This window comes from Anguilla anguilla, chromosome 1, assembly GCF_013347855.1.
Source record: "Anguilla anguilla isolate fAngAng1 chromosome 1, fAngAng1.pri, whole genome shotgun sequence".
Taxonomy (NCBI): Eukaryota; Metazoa; Chordata; class Actinopteri; order Anguilliformes; family Anguillidae; genus Anguilla; species Anguilla anguilla.
In genome coordinates this window covers 25,725,193-25,747,615 of record NC_049201.1, presented here as the reverse complement: position 1 = coordinate 25,747,615, position 22,423 = coordinate 25,725,193, and the positions used below count along the sequence as shown (strand labels likewise).

The 22,423-nt window shown below is 44.5% G+C and overlaps 1 protein-coding gene across 5 annotated transcripts in view; it reads left to right on the top strand.

Moving 5' to 3' along the window:
- Positions 1-992: 992 nt before the first annotated feature.
- Positions 993-22,423, top strand: part of cnsta (consortin, connexin sorting protein a) — a 33,397-nt gene continuing 11,966 nt past the window's right edge. Inside the window, exons 1-8 of one of the 5 annotated variants that reach the window (XM_035423678.1) lie at positions 993-1,237; positions 9,589-9,996; positions 12,355-12,533; positions 14,879-14,909; positions 16,300-16,386; positions 19,587-19,701; positions 20,872-20,893; positions 21,350-21,434. In XM_035423678.1, the coding sequence (XP_035279569.1) occupies positions 9,675-9,996; positions 12,355-12,533; positions 14,879-14,909; positions 16,300-16,386; positions 19,587-19,701; positions 20,872-20,893; positions 21,350-21,434 (841 nt within the window). In that variant the 5' untranslated portion in view covers positions 993-1,237; positions 9,589-9,674. Of the gene's footprint in view, positions 1,238-9,585; positions 9,997-12,354; positions 12,534-14,878; positions 14,910-16,299; positions 16,387-19,586; positions 19,702-20,871; positions 20,894-21,349; positions 21,435-22,423 lie in introns of all 5 variants that reach the window. The other 4 variants (XM_035423671.1, XM_035423684.1, XM_035423695.1 and 1 more) reach the window with 4 other exon arrangements.

The window sequence follows — 22,423 nt, the reverse complement described above, 5'->3', positions numbered from 1 at the left end:
TGCAGTTTGAACTTGTAGAGTTAAGGCAGTCATGTTAGATAGAAGGTGTGCAACCCTGGGTCTTGAGAGCCACTGGGGCTGTATAATTAACATCTATAATTGACCAACTTGAGTGAGCAACGACAAAAACCTGCACAGCCTGCTAAGGGCCAGGTTTTCAGACCCTTGTGTTATGTGCAACAAAATGAGTCTGCTTTTGATCGGGTGATCCTATATTTAATTCACATATAAAAGTTTATTTTTACTAGGAGTTTAAATGTCTATTTTATTAGCCTGTTTTAGTGGTTGAGGGGCATCCGTGCAGTTGTTTCCCCAAAGTCCACCTCCAACATCACACTCAACGAGCTGCAGTCCACACAAGTAGACTGCAGTGTCTAAATCACTGGATTTTCGCCTGTCTGGTATACTTCCACATTATTATTTGCCACTGTTAAAGAACAATGCACATGCATATTCTGTTTATATGTACAGCAAGTCAGCCTTCAGACTCTCAAATCTACAGTAGAAGTTATTCAGGTAATTTGCCAGTTGAGGGTCATCCATTGGGGGGTTTCTTCTTCTTTTTGTAGTTGGTTATGTCCTATAGGGCTTATCACACTATTTGCAGCCACTTTGCAATCACTTTGAAAATGAAAACATCACAAGCGTTGAGAAGGGTCCACCTGCAGCTCCGCAGACCGGCCTGAGGCATGAGCGGCCTGAGGCGTGAGACGTGTTAACAACTATATACATTAGTTAATGCCAATTCATGTAACATTATTGTAAAGTGTTACCGAGATACCATTGTTTTTGAAATTCAGAAGATTCCATGAATTACGAGCGATTGCTTTGTTTCAGTGTGGCTTACCTCCATGCTGCTCTTTCTCTATGTTTTTCTCATAGACCGTATGAAAAAAGGTTTTTCTCCTTCTGCTTGTAAGCGCATGCGCACTTCCTCGCTCACGCCTCAGGTCGGTCTGCGAAGCTGCAAGCGTTCAGTCCGAAAGATGGCAGTCATGGCTTGTCCCAGATCCACAGATCATTTTTTAAAAATTGGAACAGCATCGTCCAATGAAGCGTGAGGTCGGAGATTGCCCGGATGAAAGTCCGGAAGCGACCTATGCTAGGGAGCTACGTTCATGCTAGGGACAGAGGCACATAGCTAACGTGAGGATATTTAGTGAGGTTGTACATCATGCAGTATCGCAGCTAGTGGTTGTCCTATGAGCAGGATCTCGTTATAGAACACGAATATACCGTAAGTACCTGACGCTATTACGCGAATGAATTGTGCATGTATTAAGCTTTCGTTTGTTCATTGATCAATTACATGCTCACAAGCTAGATGCACAACTAGCTTACTCTGTAGCTAACGACGCTGGCTTCTAATTACTGCTTGTATCTTGTGAATGACAAATGGATAGTCCGCATCAAAAGCTTGCTAGCTAGCTAGTTAATAACGTGTACATCGGACACCATTTAAAACGTTAGCTAAATAGTTAAAGGTTGTCAGTTTCGTAAAAAATTCGAGAGACCGAATGTAAGCGGTCTTTTCAGTGCCATTACTTATGATGTGTTATGGATATTTTTCAAAACCGACTGTATATTATGTTCTCGTGGCGTTTGTCAGCTAAATTGACACCAATCTTGTTCCCAGATATTGTGGCACAAACATTTCAATGTCAGCATGTTCGTAAACTAGTTGGTGACACGAACTAGATAATTCTACACAAAATGTTTATTGTTTAATTGGTGGTCTGCTTTAACAAGCGAGGTTTAATGAATTAGAATCTCACTTTGTTTTCTTTCTTATTGCTTTGTATTCCTGGCGGTACTTCTCAAGGGACCTGCCAACTGTGGTATGGCTGTTCTTAGCAGCTAACTAGGACGCTGTCAGGTGGACTGTGAAAAACGCAGCACGCTTAGAAAAGAACTGAATAAACGTTACGTGACAATGAAAACAAACAATGTGAAACCCACCAAGAGACTGAGCTATAGTAATTGCTATACGTTATTTTTTTATATTTCTACATTGCCTACGAGAGCAAGGATCTGTAGTTAGCTTGTAGTCGCTTGACTTGTGTCACTTAGCTTATCTTGCCCGCTGTACTCTGTAGCCAGACCGCTGGTTGGACCTGGGTTTTAACATTAGTAAACAAATCTGTCAAATCTGGGCTGAAATTTAGATTAAGTGTGTACGAACTATGTATTTTTTCTTATTTGTGCGATAATAACGGTGCGATAGTGGTTACGCTCAACCGTTTTAAATGGACCCTGTAGTGTCATTGCAGTAACCTAGCTATCTTTTCGTCTCGATGTGGAATTTATTGCTGTTTGTCCATAGGGAATAATGTGCTGGCCTATCGTTCATGACGCGTTATAAGAAATGAGTTTGAAACCATGACGACTTTGAGAAAACAATCCCCAGATTTCTCTGTGTAATACATTGGGTGTGGCACTACTAGACTGTTTGCTTTTACGAATTGCATTTCATTTTTTAAAATATTTTTTTTTCGATAAAATAGTCCTTTAGTCCATCAGAACTGCAGTTATTAAATACTTATGTTGTTCCAACCAGATATTGAAACATTATAATTTAGACATACTTTCAGCTAGTTTGTTAACTATTTAGCAGTCTTTGGTGGGTGTGATTTTAGTGGGATGTGGTTTGGGGTTTGGGAACACCTGACCTTTGCCGCTGTTTGTTGTGCAAAATAGATGCTTCATTCCTTTGGAAAGTTTGTCATTTCTCTGAAGATTCAGCATTTCCTTAGCTTAGTTCTGATTTACTGTGCTATCTTCGAAAATGTGAAATTGGGCAATAGTGTTATTACTTCTTGTCTAATGAGAGTAGGGTACTTGTTTTGGTTTTGGGGAATTTTCTGGCTGCTCAGAGCATACACAGCTGAGATTTCTTGTGTTTTCAAATTAGAGCTTATCTGTAAGATTTCTTCACACCTGCATATAGGCTATATGGTTTTGTTGGTTTTAAGTGATTTCTGTAAAGTTAACTTTGTTATGGGGCAAAAGGGTCATTGTGTGAGGAAAGGTATGTGCTACAACGTGGATACTTTAGTCTTATTTTTCAATAAATAGCCAAACACATTATGTCTTTACATGAAAAGGTCTTTAAAATGGCACCTGGGTTGTGTGAAAGGGTGACTGCAGTGGGACATGTTGTGGGGGGGGGAAAAAAAAACCATTTTGCTTAATTTTCTTGTCAAAACATAGTGTTGTGGTGTGTCTGATAGCGGATGTGTTATTTTAGGGGCATTCCATGTGAATTTGTACAAATTCTCTTGGAACCTGAAATTTTCCACAAATACACTTCATACAGAGGAAAGATATTAGGCCTACTCATTTTAAGATCTGGGTCAGAAATGGTTCTTGAGAAAGCAAGGCAGTTTATGTGGTCTTGAAATGTGGTCTTATAAGGATGTTCTAGGTTTCTTGGATGTGAAAAGGATTGCAGCAGTCTGGATGAGGAGAACTTTCTTCATTTCAGAGTGTGACTGTTTTAAGCTGTAGGACCCAGCTAAGCCACCATTTCCCTATACACAACCAACCAGTACAACACAGTTTTAGAACATATCAAAAGAATAAGAGCGTTTTGTAAATGTTAACATTTATACTTTTATGAACAAAGTATTGCAAAGAAAGCATCCAGAATTATAATGATACCAAAATTTTGCCAGTGCAATGTAAGTTTATGGTTTAAAAATTACAGGGTCTTAATTTTTTGCACCTATAAATAACCTAAAATGGGCACTTTAATTGCAGGTTTCTAAAAAAAAGTAGTCTAAATACCCAAATGCCCTCCCTGCATTGGAATATTGTTTTTGAAAAGCATTATGCCTAAATCCTGGTCCAATTCCTTTTCATATTTTTTTAATTCAACACATCTTCCACGAAACATCTCATTACTGTAATGCATCTGCAGTTGGATTTTATGGCAGTATATGTATAATTTATATTTGAACTCTTTCATAAAGATAAAAATGTAAAATAAAATATAGACTATTTCCTCAAAACCTTTACGATGTTATCAAGAGGGATGTAGTTTACATGTTTATGCTAAAAACAGTTCACTTTTAACATTGAATATAGCCTATATTTCACATAAAAGTATTGTGTCCAGCTCCATGTTTATCACAACCGTAATTTATGCTCAGCTTCCGGTTGAAATCATTAACGCAAGAAGATCCAAGATGGGTACAAGGACAGCATGTTCTCCTTTCTATGCCTAAATAAGTTTATTTCCTCTGTGGCCCCTCTGCCCACCAACATGCTCTTTCAACACTTTAATAGCATTTAATGTTTCTCTGTTAAAATGTTAAAAATGAAATTATTTGATATATTAATATGAAGGTCTTTAAAGTCCTAGCATGTTGTTGGCAAAATATTGGCTGAATCATCACGGCATCATCAGAGCACCGTGACAGCCTGAGATGTCTCCTCGACTCTCCTTTTGTCGTGTAAACAGAGGGATTTGTAGTCCTGATGTGTAGCAGAGGACCCACTACTCCAGGTCATAACATCTCTCCTGGAAAGGAAGTAACATGAGGCATCTGTATAATAGGACTTCAATGCTCAACAAGTGACACAGTCTGAACGCACAAACCAGAGGCTAAAAGCCCAAGACAAGCACATCACAGCAGGGTGGTGCATGATTGGCCTATTGCATTGCCCTGGGAGGGAGGGATTCAGTCTGTTCGGTTGTCAGTTTGCTGGCTCTGCCTTTGCGTGAGGTGTACTCAGTAGGAGAACAGGCTGGGCAGTCCATATACTCATAGGAAACATTCAAGATAAAATCGGTTAACAAGGGAATTAATTCTGGCCTAAGACCGTTGCCCCTCCTCGCTGCACCCCCCCAGCCACCCACTTCTCAAGATAAACAGCGACGAGTACGTGAATGCATTGACGCCTTGATCTAGGAGCCCAACACAATAGATTAAAAAAATTACATATTGCATGTTAACCTCCATATATAATGCTGTCTCTTATAATCCAATCCTGGCATCTTGCCCCTGCAGATGGTAAAACTCTGCATCTGCAAGGCTTCAATGTGTCAGCTGCTGTGTCCCAACATGTCATTAACTGTACTTCCTAGCTGCTTGGAAGCTGATCTAGGATGGATATAGATTTGATATCCGCCATTCGCTATGTATGCCTAGTATACATGGTTTTATATTATATAGATCTGGGGATATGTAAACTGTCAAACCTTTTGTTTACAATTAAGGCGCCAGACTTATTTATTCTGCATAATTTTTTTACGATTTTGAGATTGAATTTTTACAAGATGAAAATGTTTGTCTGTCCTCATTTCCTAATGGATATCAGAGCCAAACATTGCCTATTAGTATTTTATCACCTGAAAGTACCGCCGCGGATAAACCGCGCTGGCTGCTGCAGCGCATTGTTTATCTCAGCCCCACCGTTTGGATGAATAATTTAGGCTTTTAGATTCGTTTCTGAAGGAGCAGGGAAATGACTCTCCGTTGCGTCAGAGCCGGGAAGGTAGCAGCGCGCTTTTGCGGAATTGCGTTCCCTCCTCACATCCACGGCCGCGCGCTCTCGAACAGACCCCGCGATGCAAAGGTAAACAACTCTATTAAGATCGCGGTCCTTGCTCTCGCGTAGCGTTTCACGGTTTCACTGCTCCTGTTCATTTACTTACTTATTTTTAACCGCACGGGTGCAGTGGGTGATCGAAGCCCCGTTCCAGCTCTTCGTTTTCATTTGCGTTGTTTGTTTTTTGAAGCTCTTTCTTTTCCTAACTGGAGAGTAGACGGGCGCCCTGGGAGCGGCCGGTTCTGACCCACTTCTGAGGCTCGTCTCTCCCCGCGTGGCCAGCTTTATTATTTATGACTGTGTGAGGGGAGGGATGGTGAGCAGGTAGCCCGTGTTAACGCGTCCCGCGGGGGAAACCACAACGTACTCCAGAAAAACCCCGTCCCCACGGAACATGGGCTTTGTGTCCGCGTGTGCTCTGTATTTGGCACATAAATCAAGAGGTTATACATGTTTTTCTGCCTTGTCCTCATAAGCTGCTGTAACAAAATACAGGCCATATTGGAGTGCAAGGTCGACTGACACTACTCGGAAGTATGAATAAGCCCTTATCCAGGCCGCCCTGTGTAGCGATGCTGGTGCTGCTCCTCCTTTGTCCAGTAATCCATTCCCGAAATTGGGGTGACCGCAAACCCTGTATCTTCCCTATACATTTAATTACGGTGTTAATTGGCCTACTGATCCTCATCAATCCAGCAATAAAGAAGACTTTTTATGGCTGGATGTATTGCCCTATTTTACAATAAAATTGCTTTGCTTTCCATGTGAATAAAAAAGTGGTGTTAACACTGGTTTTCAGATCAATTCAAGGGAGCCTGACTCCCATCCTATGCTGGACCCAGCCTGAGTAAGACCACACAGTCTGTAGATTTAGGTCCATAACTTGTTTCTCTTGGTGCTCTTATATTTGTAGTTGCTTTTGAGGCCCCATGTTCCACATGACCCCTATCAGCGTGTCTGGTTCCTTTTGCACTTGGGTCAAGTGTTTTACTCACCTGGGTTTATAGACTCTCTCTCATTTGCCAGGTGTAAGCTTTCAGCTGGATAAAAGGATTCTGGTGGCCTTTCCCACAGGAGGTTTCGCTGAGGGTTCATAGCTCATGGCTCTGCTTCCTCCACCTGAATTGACTACAGTCGCATTATTAGCAAAAAGCATGTGACCATCAAGAGCATTATTTTAAGTTCTCCACTAGTAAAATAAATAGCCTAATGTTCATAGGAAAACCTGAACATCAGATTCAGTTTTAAATTGGCTATCCTTAATTTTTCAGTTTTCATGGATTTGGCGACATCTGTGGTGACTGGTGGTTTGAAATGAAGCAATTACTAGGAACACATCGAGTGTTTATTTTTCTTAGAAGACAACCCAGTGGTAGTGTATTTTGGAGAAAGAACACTGCCTTGAGACAACAGTGTCATCTGACGTGGCAACATTGAGCAACATATAAACCCTAATTTTAAAGAAGCCTTTTGTATTTTAGGCGCTCGCTCTTTTCCATTCGGCATGCAAGTTCCAGTGCGTGCATCATCATATTTGAAAGCTTGGCTGGATTTCCACACCCGACACCACCAGTGGAAAATAACATATAGAGGGGAAATTTCAGAATGCAAACACATTGAATCAGTATTGCTACAAGTGTGCCACCATGAACAAGGTATGAAATATACCATTTTTTAATATGATAAAATTAAGGATTCTGACTTTAAGCAGTCTGCTCATTTGTGTGCATGCACACCGTTGTGCTTTTGGCCGAGTAATTCCTTTGGGATGTGGTGGGTTTAAGCCGGCCGGGGATTCTCAGGTTACCTCTTAATTGGTTGCTCCTAGCAATGCACCTGGGGATCGTGACCGAACTTCCAATGAGAGCTGCATCTCTTCTGATTGGTGTTTGCTCTCCTGTAGTACACCGTGGCCTGTAGGGAGTAAAACAGTCCCTGGCTCAAGAGTAAGTGCATCACAGAAGTTGCGTGTGCATCGGCTGTACATAGTGCTCCTTGCTTGAGATGTACGTGACACGTGTACGTGTTTCTAATCTATGAACTGGGAAACTGCAGTTGGATATGTCAGAAAATGACCAAAAGAAAAAAGGCATCTTCCCTGGCTCCCTTGGTATTGTAATTAAAATGACTACTAATTAAACCGCTAATTAAAATGTCTGTAGCTGCACCGCTAATGAAATGTGCCTCTGCCTGCTTGGTAGATTGAAACACAAATATTAGACGTGTGAAGTTTTACGATAACCCTGGGCCCAGATTATTTGATCTGCTGTGCATGTCAGACTGCGGAAGCGGTGTTGCCAAACCAACGCAGCTAGATTTAAATCACAGGGTGAGTAGAACCTTCGGCTTCCTGGCTCTATTTTTGGGAGACACTTGAGCAGGGCAGATTGTTCATAGTTAATCGTCATATTTTTATTATTCTTGTTACTTCTTTTGACTGCGAGCTCTTGGCCCAGGGCAAGTTGCATATTCATGAGGGGGAGGAGGGCGAGCGGCGGTTTTATTGCCGTTAGCTCGCCGCCGATGAATTCTCGATCTGAAGGTCGACCGCGCGCTCGGCCAGCCGTGCCCTGAAAATCTCCCGGCCGATTTCCTCCCGGGGACCTGTTAAAGCCCTCCGTTTATGACCCGTCGTTTTTTTTTTGCCCCCTCATGCAAGCTGTATTCAGCTAAATCACTCTTATGCACGGAAATAAAAGGCTAGTTTGTTAGCCCGACCCCCCCTCCCCCCATGCCCTCACTCATAAAACGGTGCAGGGAACAGCACGACTCTCTCTCATCCGGCTGCAATATGTCCTGGAGAGCGACCCAGTGCGGTGAGGTCATCACACTTCGTATATGCTTCAAATAACCGGGATCTTAGTAGCCTTCTTAGAAACGTTAGTAAAAGTGGCACGCATGACCTGAGTCTTCCAGCAGCACTTAAGCCTCCTTGAAGTCTCTTGTGTTTCAGTCTCTCGGTGCGTGTCTCTGCTTCAGAAGCGCAGAGGAAACGCTTCCAGCTGCAGCCCCGTGGCTTGTTTCCACGGTCAGTCCTTTGCAAGTTAAGCACGAATGGAATGGCTGAAAGCACCTCTGGTCGGGTCAGGTGCCCGGATGCGTGTGCAGCTTTGGACAGCGTTTGGGCCATACCTCGAGCTAAACAGAAAGCTGTCCTCTGCTCTCCAAGTGAATTCTGAGGCACCTGTTCCTCTCTGTAGAGAAACCGGACGGGAAATTCCAGTTACATGACATTCATTTAGCAGATAATCATATCTTGAGCAACTTACAGTATAGGAGAAGTAGAAGGGCGTTCATGTGATTATTATGGACAATAGAACCAGGCCAGGCTAAAAACACGCCCGGACCGTTGAGTAAAGATGCCAAGTCATTAAAACGTTACTAGTTCTAAGTGCAAAGAGGCTAGATCCATAACAAGCACTAAGAAGAGTAACATAAAACCAGAATAATATAGCAGAAACCAATAAAAACACATTATGTAAATGAATACTAAATGAGGGAGCGCTCTGGCATTGGGATTGGAGGGAAACAAAGATACTAACTGAAGAGGTGAGTCTTTAGTCTGCATCAGGAGATAGATGGTGATTCTGCTGTGTTGACCACTTTGGGAAGAAGGCAAGGAGTATGGCCTGCCCTGTGTGTTTATGGGGGGTGTGGGGAGGTGAGATTGGTGCTTATAAATAAATAAATACATTTCTGTAATTTTGTGTCCGGGAAATGCCAGAGTTTTTTGCATTTCCATTTTGCAGAATGGAACTGAGCTTATTCCATTGAATATTTAACTCCATAACCAGCGTGAATTGATTCTTCAGTTTTAAATTGTGGGTTTATGGCTAAGCTGCGGATGCAGGCACTGCTGGTCATTCGCAGCTATATAATATTCATGAATGGTTTGCCATGATGTTTAATGGTAAGAAAATGTTCCAGATGGCTTGCGGCCTCTGTGGGCCTGCAGTTCTATCCAGTCTCACCAGTTTCCCCTAAAAGCAGACACCCTAAAATCAATGGTCCCCTTCTCTCTCTCTCTCTAAGCAGAACGGAGAGGAGTTTGGGGCGTGGCCTGTGGCAGGGGGTGTGCGGTGGGTGGAGCCGAGCTTCATGGTCGTGAGTTGGGCTGCCTCATGGATGAGGGACTGTCACGCAGCGAAGAAGTGGTGAGGCAAGTACTGGGTGGGAGCGTAGTCGGGGGCGGGGACCTGTGCAACAGCATTGGCTACAGCCCGCACAGCTCCGATGAGAACCAGAACCGCCTTCGGGACGAAGAGGTAGAAGAGGAGGGCGTGGATGGGCAGCTGCAGGGAGGACAGCAGGACTCCATGAATAACAATGAGAAAATGGACAACAGACCCTGCCCCCCAAACCTGGATGCCCAACACAAAGACTCCTCCTCAGCCAGCGCACTGCACAGCACAGACACGGGTGAAGCACACAGCACAGACCCAGGTGAAACACAAAGCACAGACACAGGTGAAGCAAATGGCACAGACACAGGTGAAGCACACAGTACAGACACAGCTGAAGCGCACTGAACAGCACAGACACAGGCGAAGCGCACTGCACAGCACAGACACAGGTGACGCAAACTGCACAGCACAGTCACAGGTGATGCACATAGCACAGACACAGGTGAAGCACACAGCTAAAGCACACAGCACAGTCACAGGTGATGCACATAGCACAGACACAGGTGAAGCACACAGCTAAAGCACACAGCACAGACACAGGTGAAGCACAGGACACAGACACAGTTGAAGCACACAGCTCAGCACGCAGCACAGACGCAGGTGAAGCACATGACACAGACACAGGTGAGGCGCACAGACACAAGTGAAGTGCATGCACAGACACAGGTGAAGTGCACAGACACAGGTGAAGTGCACAGCACACCACAGACACAGGTGAAGCGCACAGCACAGATGCAAGTGAGACGCACAGCACAGACACAGGTGAAGCACACAGCGCAGACACAGGTGAAGTAAACACAGAGCCTGTGAGTGCAAACAGAACCTCCTGAACATTGAGAGCAAAATTTCAACGTGCTCTGCTCGCACACATGCTCTGTCGTCAATTTAAAATAAAGGTATTAATCGTTAGGAAATATGTTATCTAGTATTACATTGACACCTTATCATACAAGCAGACCTAATAGACAGTCACTTTCTTTTTATTGGTTGCTAGTTCTGCACATTTGTTTTCTATAAAGTTTTACGTAGCGAGCTTACATTGGCTCGATAGTCATGTGATCGTAAGGAGTTAAAACAAAAATGCAGTTCAGAATTTTTATATTCACATGACTGGTTATCTTTACTACTAGTTTTCTTGCTGATAAATTTCCACAGCTGCAGCAGCATCACACTGGTCACTGTCATATCTGTCAAGTCTTCCTGAGTCTTAGATAGAAACGTGTTCCTTCTGGGCCATGGATTAAAATAGAAGTAACTTATCAATAAAATGTTTTTTTTTTTTTTTTTTAATTACACTAGTGAATATCACACCAAACGGGATCAAACCTTCTGTTGCGCGGCCCGAAATAAATGTAATTGCATAGCTGCTCAGTGTTTGGTCGCTAGAAGCCATTAACTTATTGAAAATGAACACAAACTTTTGCAGTGCCGTTTGTTTAGCCGCAAGTTAATGGTCTTTAGTCTCAGTGATTTGGCGATGTTTGGAACACAGCAGGTGAGCAAAGCAGAGCAAGTTCAGCGAGTGAGCGGAGCGATTCGAAAGTCTGCTCGCAACATTCAGAACGTTGTGCATGTGCTGTGCTCTACTCACATGCTCGGAGTACACGGCATAGATATAAATGAAGAAAATGGCACTGACGCGAGTGAAGCATGCAGTACAGACACAGGAGAAGCACACCGCACAGACACAAGTTAAGCACGCGGTACAGACGCTGGTATAGCTCACGGTACAGACACTGGTAATGTACGTAGCAAGAAGTGACACAGGTGAAGTGCAAGTGTGTGTTCTCCGGTTCTTGTACGTCTTGTATGAATATTCTCTGCGTGTGTAACTGTCTGTGCGTGTGTGTGTGCGCTCGTGCGTTTGTGCACGAGTCACTCAGTCAGCTGGCTGTAGCCTCCCTCCCTGTGTCTGAGGCAGCCCTACGGGAGCACGTGCTAACTCCTGTTAATCGCTCCGCTGATCTGATCTGCTCCCTGCCGATTGGCCCAGCCCGCTAAGCAGGAGCGTGACCGTTTCGGTCGCCCCCTAAGGGAGCTGGAGCACAGGGCTGGAACAGAGGAGCAGTCCTCGCCGTCGAGCGCTTTATCTTCCTGTTCCGTCGTCTGCGTTTGGTCGTCAGGAGTCTGGCTTTTCTGGTGTGCTGTCCTGTGCCGTGACGCAAGGCAAATCACAGCTAGCGGAAGCGTAGCGAGGGAGACCGAGTCGTTATTTTGAACCCTTCGGTGTTCTCGCAAGAGTTCCATCGTTGCCAGGCAACACAAAGGGCCCTCGGAGGTTTGGGGAGGTTGGGGCGTACAGTCGACAGGATAGAAAAGGTTCAGGTATGTTATTTTGCTTTGAAGATCAACAATTAAGAGGCGGTGCAAGAAACATCTGCAAATTATACAATTTTCAGAAACTCCCAAAAAAAAAAAACCCTGAACCTTTTATTCATTGTTGGGTTAAGGGCCAGTCACAATACTTAGAGCTGGATGAGAAATTTTAAAGTGTGAAAACAGTCAAAAATGTTTTTGCACTGGAAGCTCGTGTGGTAAAAGGGTCTTGTGTGAAAGTTAGCGTGAATATTTAATGCACAGTTTGTTGTGTTTTAGAATGGCTGTCTTATATTTCCAGGTGTGCCTGGGGACTGTCCTTCTGTGTGTCCATTGACTGGTTCCTCCAACCCTCTAGGAGACAAAGCAGAGGGTTCCCCCAAAAGTGCCCCTGCCCCTGATCCCTCCTCGCTGCTAGCCTTGTTACGGGAGCTGCAGGAAGATGGTGACCATCCCCGGCTCCCCCAACAGCTGCACCAGGTCCGTACTGCACATGCCCGGAAACTCTGTTCAAAACCCGCATTCAGCCAGTCACTAGAACTCTGTTCAAAACCCACATTCATATCCTATCAGTAGAACTCCATTTAAAACCCACATTCACACCCTGTCAGTAGAACTCCATTCAAAACTCACATTCACACCCTGTCAGTAGAACTCCATTCAAAACTCACATTCACACCATGTTGCTAGAACTCCATTCAAGACCTACATTCACAGCCGGCCTTACTGCCTGCTAGTTGAGACCTGCAGTTAGAGCCTGCCAGTGAGGCATGATGTAAGCAGTATTGTTTGGTCTAGAAGGTGCACCATTAGGTAGCCTATGATAAAGTTCATGTCTGGGTCATGCTAACCATGTAGCCTGTAGGCTAATACATTCCAAATGGAGGAAAAAAATGTATCTCCACTGCACCTCAGGAATGCTATTTGGAAATAGTAGGGGCTATATGCTATTGGAGACAAAATAGTATCCAAGAAGACGGTTGCCTGCAATGTATGCAAGCACTAACTGCCCTACTAACCCTTCAAATACACTTTTTCTCTCTCCTCCAAAGGAGATTGGTCGGTTTAGTTTAAGGAAGTCATGGCGTTGTTGTGAATTAATGATGGACTCATGCAGTATCATTTTTTCTTTCTTTTGAGTAACTGTTCTAACTGTTCTAACTGAGAGATTTTATTGCTGTGAACGGCATTATGTCTTCCATGGTTTTATTTAGTATGTGTGCACAAGAGTATATGTGCATGTGTGTTTGGACATGCCATTTTGCATGGTTGGCATTCAGGTCAAAGTTACATGAGTTAGTTTTCTGAGCCATGCACTATTCCTGTTCATGAACAAAAGGGCATTGAGAAATGGCTCTGCAATGTGCGGCGTATGTGTAGGAGGGGGAGTGCACTGAAACGCCACAGCATACTATCAGCCTGAAATGTTTCATGATCTTTTTGATACTGATAAATGTCTCCACACATCAAGAACAACATGTACATATCTGTCCTCTGCCAAAGTTGGACTGAGATACTGATCTCATTTTTGAGAACAGGTGTAAATAGGCTTGTGGCAGGTGGCATCTGACCAGTGAGTCTCTGCTGACGATCTTCCCGTGGTCAACAGTGTCAAGGGTGCCTTCTTATCTTCTCTTTTTAAATCATCTAAATATTTAACTGGTGGATATTTCATTCACACCCACTAATATTTAACCACCTAATCTGTGACAACGCATTTCCGTGACGCAATTACTCTCCCATCTTCCTTTTAGCCTAGTCTCGTTTTTAATGTCTTTCCGTTGCAGATATTTAACAGTCCATTTGCTTCCTGCTTGTGCTTCCTGAGGGATTAGAAACAGCGCGGTGTTTAGCAGGTTATTGTAATGGCTAACACAAATGAAAGTGAACAATAGGAAAGGCGAAGACCGGCAGCCAGGAACAACACGCAAGACGTCAAGCCTTATTCTCTGTCTCCTCCACTGTGTGGTGTTTCCACGGGGACCGAGATCATGATGTCAAAACAAGGCCACACCCACATGGGGGAGGGGGCGGGGGTGTTGGTGGACAGTGGGGCTGTGCAGCCTATTGATCCACAAGTGGTTAATAAAAATAAATGAATTATGAATTAGACAACCATATTTTTATTTATAATTTCAGGAACCTAGAAAAACACCATTTGAGAGATGACAAGGAGAATTTTGTTAATTGAAGGCGATTGTGGCGGACACTGACTGCCACCACCACTGTGGGCGTGGCCTTGTTATAACCATCAATACAGTCGTTCCTCTTCTCCTTTAGCATGTGTGCACTTAGGAAGAGGGGAAATGAGAGAAAGATGTATGGCTGGAGAAGTGCCTGAAGGTTCTGACCCTAGTTTGCCCTTTGTGCTAGAAATGGGGGGTAGGGAAGAGGTTATGTTTTCAAACAAATTCACCTAGGCACACGCCTAGCTCCTAATGAAACTCATATTTTCTTATTAACCTTAATCACTAAAGGGAAGGGCTGTTAAAAAAAATTGTGTGTTCAGCTCCCACTTTTGTTTTAGCACACTTATGTGCTTGTGTGCTTGTCCGCATGTACTTGTGCGTGCGTGTATTTGTGTGTGTGTGTCTGTGTGCGCGTGTTGTTGTGCCCTGTGAGCGTGAGCTTCTGCATGCAGGTATGCATATTTCTTTGTGTGAGTGCATGATTGTGTGTGTGTTTGTATATATCTTGAGTGGGGTTTTTTTAAAGCTGCGTAGTCCAGTCTCTCATTGTGTGGGGGCAGAGTTTGGTGTTCAGTGCAGTATCTTATCAAAACCTTGCCGTGACTCCAACTGCTGTGTTTTTGTCTTGTTCAACAGATAGCTGAGGCCTACTTCCTTGAAGAAGATTGTATCCTTATTGTCTGCTTTACAGCAGATGTTGTGTTTTAACAGCATCCATGCTTTATCAGGAAATGAGCCACAGAGTCTTTATGCCCTCCAGATACTAAACTCCTTATTCTTGCACTGACAGTGCTGTCGCCGTACAGTTGAAGCCAAAACATTCCAGTTTCATGCATCTGCTGAACGTTCATTAAGAGGCATAGCCATGTACTGTGCAGAGAAAATGGACATTCTTTACAATAATATAGCAACCAGAACCCCCCAATAGCTGATAAGCAGAGATTACAGCAGAATGGCAGGAGCTGACTATCACAGTTCGGATTTCACACCTTGTTTGCGCATGGAAATATACAGGCCATCTTTACCAAGCTTTTGTAGATGCTTACATCACTGGAAGACTATTGACCCCAGAGGTGAAAGCCTCCAGTTCAGTGGCCATTGTCCTGCTGTCCGCACCTAGTGTGACTTGCACTTTTAGTTATGCTAAGACTACTGAATATGCTTCGGAGGTTTGAAGCCATTAGTGCTTCTTCAGAAAAGAATATTGCTTATTCAGCTCAGGCCAGGAGCAGTGGATGGAGACGGTACTTTGATTTTTTGGACAACTGTTCATCGTAAAGCTGAGGGCATCCATATCCAGCAGTTCTGGATGGAGAACCCAGGAAGACACTTAAGTTGCTTCTGAGCCAGCTCTGACCTGGATAGGATAAAGGTACCTTCACACTTAGCACTATAACTATAAACGATAACAACCGCTATAACGATACTGAGCTTCTCAAGCCTGCAGCCTATAATGGTATTGTTCCTCAATGTTCCACTATATTGTTCTGTGAAGCATAATTTTTTTCTGTGAAGCGGGACAGTGGGATGTCTGTCATTGCAGCGCAAGGATCTTTCACTTTTTATTGGCTGAAGGTGCTTTACAGTTGTGTCTGCATGAAGAAAATCACTGAGAGCAATCCCAATTTATAGTTATCTATAGTTATCTTTTTGGCTGCATTGACATTGTTACATTACATATGCATTCTGTTTTCTTCAGTCAAGTTCATTGCATATATCATCATAGTTACCATTCTTCATGTGAAGGTATCTTAAGGTAGGTTCTACTTTATTAATCCCAGTTTGCTACAAAATACTACCTTGGCCAAAAGCCTAAAAAAATATATTAAGAAAAGGAATTTTATGCACTATTTTCACCTTGGCTCCTGGAACAGATGCCTGAAACGCTCATAAAGTAGAATTTAAAATCACATATTGCACTTCACCAACCTCCATTGGTATGAACATGGAAATAAATGCGTAGTAAAAATGCAGAAGTAGCCATTATCCTCTGAGGTCTCCTGAGTTCAGTTTCGAGTGCGCGAGAGGCTTCTTCCTTGACCCCGCCCCTTGCCCAGACGAGCAGGCGCTGCAGTTCGTCCAGCTGGAGAGGCTGTACCAGGAGCGGCTGCTGTCCAACCTCGCCGCCCTGCAGGAGCACTGGGGTAATGCGCCGTTCCCGTCCCCGCCCCCCTTTGCCTCTCAGAATGTGTTCCGCCCTGTGACACTCCTCCCTTTGACACTGCCAGATGATTTCACTTCCCAGGGCACCAACCACACCCTCGTGTTTGAATAGAAATACAGAACAGGGTAAAATTAGACTTGTAAACATATCAGTCTTTTACATACATGTGTGACAAGTAGTACAGCGAAGACAGAAATGCCTGGGGGTGTAACGGTTCATGCTGAGCCACAGCGCACGTGCCGAAGGTTTCAGTGTGCAGTTCCCACAGGTATTTATATACAGTCGTTCATTTATTTAACATTTTCCCACCCTACTCCTCCCTAATTTGGAATGGCCAATCACGCTGGCACTGCGATGCCCATCGCAACCTCTGTTTGGGGAGCTCAGACAGCATGCGCTCTCCTGCAAAGCGTGTGATGTCACCACTTTTTTTAAACCGCGGACTACAAGTCAGGCTCACACGCAAGGCGGTCGTAGATGCTTCACGCACAGTTCAACCGGTGAACCGCGGACCCCTAATCAAGCAGCAGGCGACACTGGTGCACAATGATGCGTTGTCATTCCGGCTGACTGAAGCCTGTCCTCTCTAGCCAACATTAGAGCCAGTTATGTGTTGCCCTCCAGGGCTTCCACAGTTGGTGCTGGCAAGGCACTTTTTGTTTTTTTTGCTACTACCTTGTTCATACACGCTCACTTTTACTACACTTTACTACTCGCCTGTTTTATTTTATCAGCTTTAAAACCCATAGGTGGTTTGCAGTTTGGTTACTATCAGATAGGCCATCTCAATTATTAACAGCCAATCTATATATTTAGCTAACTACTTTCTAAAACTATCATTTTAATTGAGTCAAAATGCCAGTAAGAAGCAGGTTATATATATATATGTATTTTTTTGAAGGACAAATTTCTATTTCTAACTATGTATTTTTAACAGTACCTGTTATAATTAGGACAGACCGGGGCACGACCTAACACTTTTAGGTTTTAGCTTATTAAAAAAAATATATATACACAATATATACATACATTTTCCTGCAGAAATGGCCTGTATTTTGTAAAAGCATATGAAACGTGCCATTACTATATGGTGAATGTCTCTGAAGACATGGATAAGAGCGAGTGCTCCTCGTAGCTTATGTAGGACAGAATAAGTGCATGGTATACATGGAATATACAACAATGTTTGCAAAGTTATTGTGGCTGTGTTTGTAATGGGCAGGGGCACGTTGTAACACAGTGTTACAACGTACCCCACGCTATGCTAGTTGTACTCCTGCATGGCTCACAGTTTCTGCTTACTCGTGTCACATGTCAGAAATAGACTTATAACCCACAAGCTAGTGATTTAAATGACACACTGTGTATTTGGAATCTGTGGTGTACACACATCATTAATTAATAAAAAAATAAAACACTTTGGAAAAACATTTACTTGTATTGTGCTAAAAAAAAACTGTGTTGTTAACAACTGTTGACGAAGCTTTCAAATCAACCTGCCACTCACACATGAGAAGTGCCTTGCTAAAAGAGTAAGTGAAAACAATACATTGTTCTTGCTCAGGTGCAACTGTGAGCATCCCCATGTTTCAACATGCCCCACGTTAGTTTGTGCCTCGGTCTCACATTTTTAAAAATACTAGCAGTTTGTAAACATTAGCAGTAAATGTTGCCACAACAGAGAGGTCTGGTAAAAAATCTTGTGCAGCCACACCATTTCTAACAAGAGGTTACTGTGAAAAAAGAAGGTCCATAGCTTATATTTATTCAGGAGCTATCAAACCTTGAATACGCACTATACAGTGAATTCAAAGCTAGCAACTGTCAAGTAAATGACTGGCCAGCAAAGTGTTGAGTTATCCTCCGGTGTGTGAGTGCATGTGTGTGAAACACGGCAGAACATACTGAGATAGAAATATTATTTTGAGCCAGTCATGCATTGAGAACATTCATATTATTTAAATCATATAGTACTTCCATGGAGTGTCTGCAGAAGTGTATGGTTTCTGACTTTTTCTGTCAGTGTGCTGTTTTTTTTTGGACACATTGTGATTGTTCAAAAGGGCCCTCAGCAATAAATGTTCTTTTTTTCTGTTGGTCTTTATTCAAAAGCACAGTACGAACTGAACCATGACTCAGAATCCAATAATCAAAATGAAATGTGCCATTGGTGAACCGTTACAGCCCTACAGATGACTCAGCATAAGTGCTGACCGACAGCGGCTTTCGCACAAAATCAAATCTAACGCACCTGCTCACTGCGTAAACTCGCGTTCACACAGCGAGCAACTCGGTTGATGGGTTGCTCAGGTGTACTAGGCTGAGGGAGGGGCAGGATCCTCTTTGTGGTCTCGTGCAGCTACATATTATTCAAGAGAAATAACGGCATCGTCAAAGACGTATACTTGCCATACAGCCACATATCATCTCCTTTAGCTTCTTTAGTTATGTCAGGACACTGATACATGTTATTTATTACTGCTATCTCACTAGCCATGTATCGCCTTACCTCTATCACTAGTTAGCCACCTAGCTAGCGAGCTCTCTATCCCTCTCCCTAGCTAGCTGCCTAGCTAGTGATCTCTCTATCTCTTGCATTAGCTAGCTAGCAACTGCCGTCCGAGCTTCATTTGTCCCTGTACTGGGCGCTTGTCCCTGTACTCTTTTTTTAAAAAACTTTGTATAACTCCGGGTGTGATTGTACCATAATAAGGTGTTCCTCCATTTGTCCTCACTGAGCGGAACAATTATTCATGAAATGGTATCATATCGGTTGGAAAAATGGGATGCCCGTGAAAAGATAAACCGTGGGCAACATTTTTCGGACAACTTTGGTTGCTCAGTTGCCCAGTTGCTTGTCGTCACTCAGCTACATAGAGAATGAATGGACTTCTGACAACTGGTCCACCCAGTTGCTTGCTGTGTGAACGCAGGGTAAGAGTCACAGGATAGGATCCTGTTCTGGCTGCTGGCCTGTTGGTGAAAGCCTCTTTCAAAGAGCGTTGCGCATCGGTGATTTTCTCATATTAATAAACAGAGTGCTGCCGGCTCCTCTGGCTCCTGGCTGTTGCGGCTGGGGTCTATCGGGGGGGGGGCTGTAACCGGCTGCACACTGAGCTCATCCCCGCCCCTCCCTCCCCCCCCCCCTTCCCTGCCTTGCTGACGTACTCTCTGTTCCAGAGTCCAGATGGAACGCAGGCCGCCAGGGCGAGAGCCAGCCCCAGGGACACGCCTGCACTGATCTGAGGTCAGCTCAGCTGGAGACCCTGAGCCTGATCTGCAGGACACACCAGCGGTGAGGAGAGAGCACCGTACACATACACGCGTCCCCCTCCGTACAAGTGCAGCTGCGTATAGAGGGGTACAGGTGCACTGCAGGCCTGGTGTAGTATAGAGAGGTACAGGTGCACTGCAGGACAGGTGTAGTATAGAGAGGTACAGGTGCACTGCAGGACTGGTGTAGTATAGAGAGGTGCAGGTGCACAGCAGGAGCAAGACTGGTGTAGTATAGAAAGGTGCAGGTGCACTGCAGGAGCAGGACTGGTATAGTATAGAGAGGTACAGGTGCACTTCAGGACTGGTGTAGTATAGAGAGGTACAGGTGCACTTCAGGACTGGTGTAGTATAGAGAGGTACAGGTGCACTACAGGACTGCTTTAGTATAGAGAGGTACAGGTATGCTGCAGGACAGGTGTAGTATAGAGAGGTACAGGTGCACTGTAGGACTGGTATAGTATAGAGAGGTACAGGTATGCTGCAGGACAGGTGTAGTATAGAGAGGTACAGGTGCGCTGTAGGACTGGTATAGTATAGAGAGGTACAGGTATGCTGCAGGACAGGTGTAGTATAGAGAGGTACAGGTGCACTGTAGGACTGGTATAGTATAGAGAGGTACAGGTATGCTGCAGGACAGGTGTAGTATAGAGAGGTACAGGTGCACTGCAGGACAGGCATAGTATAGAGAGGTACAGGTGCACAGAACTACATTACTATTTTGAGTAATTATTTGCACCGCTTCTGCCATGCTCAGCTCAACAAGACCTTGAACAAGCTCCATAAATGTATGAATAACATAGAAAGCTTTGTATACTTCAAATGTCATTAAGTGGCAAGTCATTTGTTTAACGGTGATGCGATGTTCTCACTGGCTGTTTCACCGCTGGGCCCTAAGAGACGCACTGTGATGGCTCGAGCATATGGCCCGCTGCTGCGCTTTCAGCAACTTGAGACCAGCGCTAGAGTTTCAGCGCGGGAAATGTGCCGCACTAATATTAGATTGCCAGGGAGCGGGGGGCGACCTTAACCATCACCCCGTCCCCCGTCCCCCGTCCCCTTCCCCGCGCCACCGCCGCCGACCCAACCAGGGATCTGCTGGATCCTGCTGTAGCCTGACTGCTGACTGAAAATTGTCTCTCTCTCTCTCTCTTTCTCTCTCTCTCTGTATCTCTCTGTCGCTCTCTCTCAGACCTTCGCTCAGTGTGGAAAAGGTAGGCAGCCATGCGTCGCCTTTTCTCCGTGTGCTTTGACACATCTGTTTCTTTGTGTGCGTACATTCGTACATGTGTGTGCGTGCGCGCACGCATGTGCTTGTGTGTGTGTGCGTGTGTTTGTGCATATGCGTGCACATGTGTGTGTGTGTGTGCGTGTGCATGTGCGTGCGTGTGTGTGCATGTGTGCACGGGTGTGTGAGTGTGTGTGCACGTGCACTTGTGTGTGTGCGTGTGCATGTGTGTGTGTGTGTGTATGTGTGCGCGCGTGTGGGTCTGCCTGACTAAAAGCACCCGTCTGTTTGAGAGCGCTAGAGTGTGTGTGTATGTGCTTGACCGTGTGTACGCGTGTGTGGGTCCTCCTGACTAAAAGCACTTGTCTGTTTGAGAGCGTCTGTGTGGGGGGTGGGCGCGCATGCATGCGCTGACAGTTTCACTTCTGTGTCCCTCCCACAGCGTTCGGCCGTGGACAAAGCGCCGAAAAGCAGAACTCGGACCGGGGAAGAGACGGCGGACGGCACCTTGCTTCCATGCAGCGCGCGTGAGTTACCCCCCCCCCCCCTCGCTGCTCCTCCTGCGTGGCCTGTGCCGTACGGTAGATCCCGGGTAACGCCGAACGGTTTCGCCTCGCTGTCTCCGGGGATGGAGGTCGGCCAGTCAGCCAGACGATACTCCAGGGGTGTTACCCGGGGGAATCGATGCCTTTAGCATTCCATGTGTTAGCACGCCGAGTGCATGCTGTACCGGGGAACTGGCAGAGTTCTCGCTTCAGAGCAAACCCGCGAAAGATCATGACACCGGTGCTCCGTTTTAAAAATAGAAAAATATAACATTAGCAGGAACTTGAAAGTGAGCTAAGTCTGCGGCTTTGCTTTTTATCGAAGGAAATCGGCAGTCTGTCCGAGAATAGATCATATTTGAGCCTACTTCCTTGAGTGAAATAGATATGAAAGAACCTCTAAACCATTTACAACTCTGCTTATCTTTTTGTCTTTGATTCGTTTTTTTCTTAATTTGGGGTGCATGTACTTACTCCACCTTACACACACACTATTTTTCTCAGTTTTTCTCAGTTTTTTTTTTTTAAGGGTGGCAAAGATAATGGCTTATCCCATTGCTCTGAACAAATACATTGGGCCTTCCTTATCTTTCAGTGGGACCAGCTGGTTATATAAGGCTGAAAGTACAAAACATCCATCAGCACTGGCTAATGCAATAGTAGTGCACCTGATATATATACATTACATACATTACTTTGCAATGACCTGGCGCAGGGGCTTTCAAACCTTTCTGATCCAGGGATCCCCACCTGGGCTCAAAGGCATCCAGGGGATCCCCGTAATATGTTAAAAGGGTTATATTTTTAAAAAAAGTTTTATATTTTAAAATGTTTTCCTAAATCTATTTATAGTTATTTCAGACCAAATCTGGCCGAGGACACCCAAAAGTACCTTCAAGGACCACTGACCCCCTGTTGAAGACCCAGGACTTTGCAGCTGCTCTTACACAGTGTGGCCTAAAAGTGTGGAG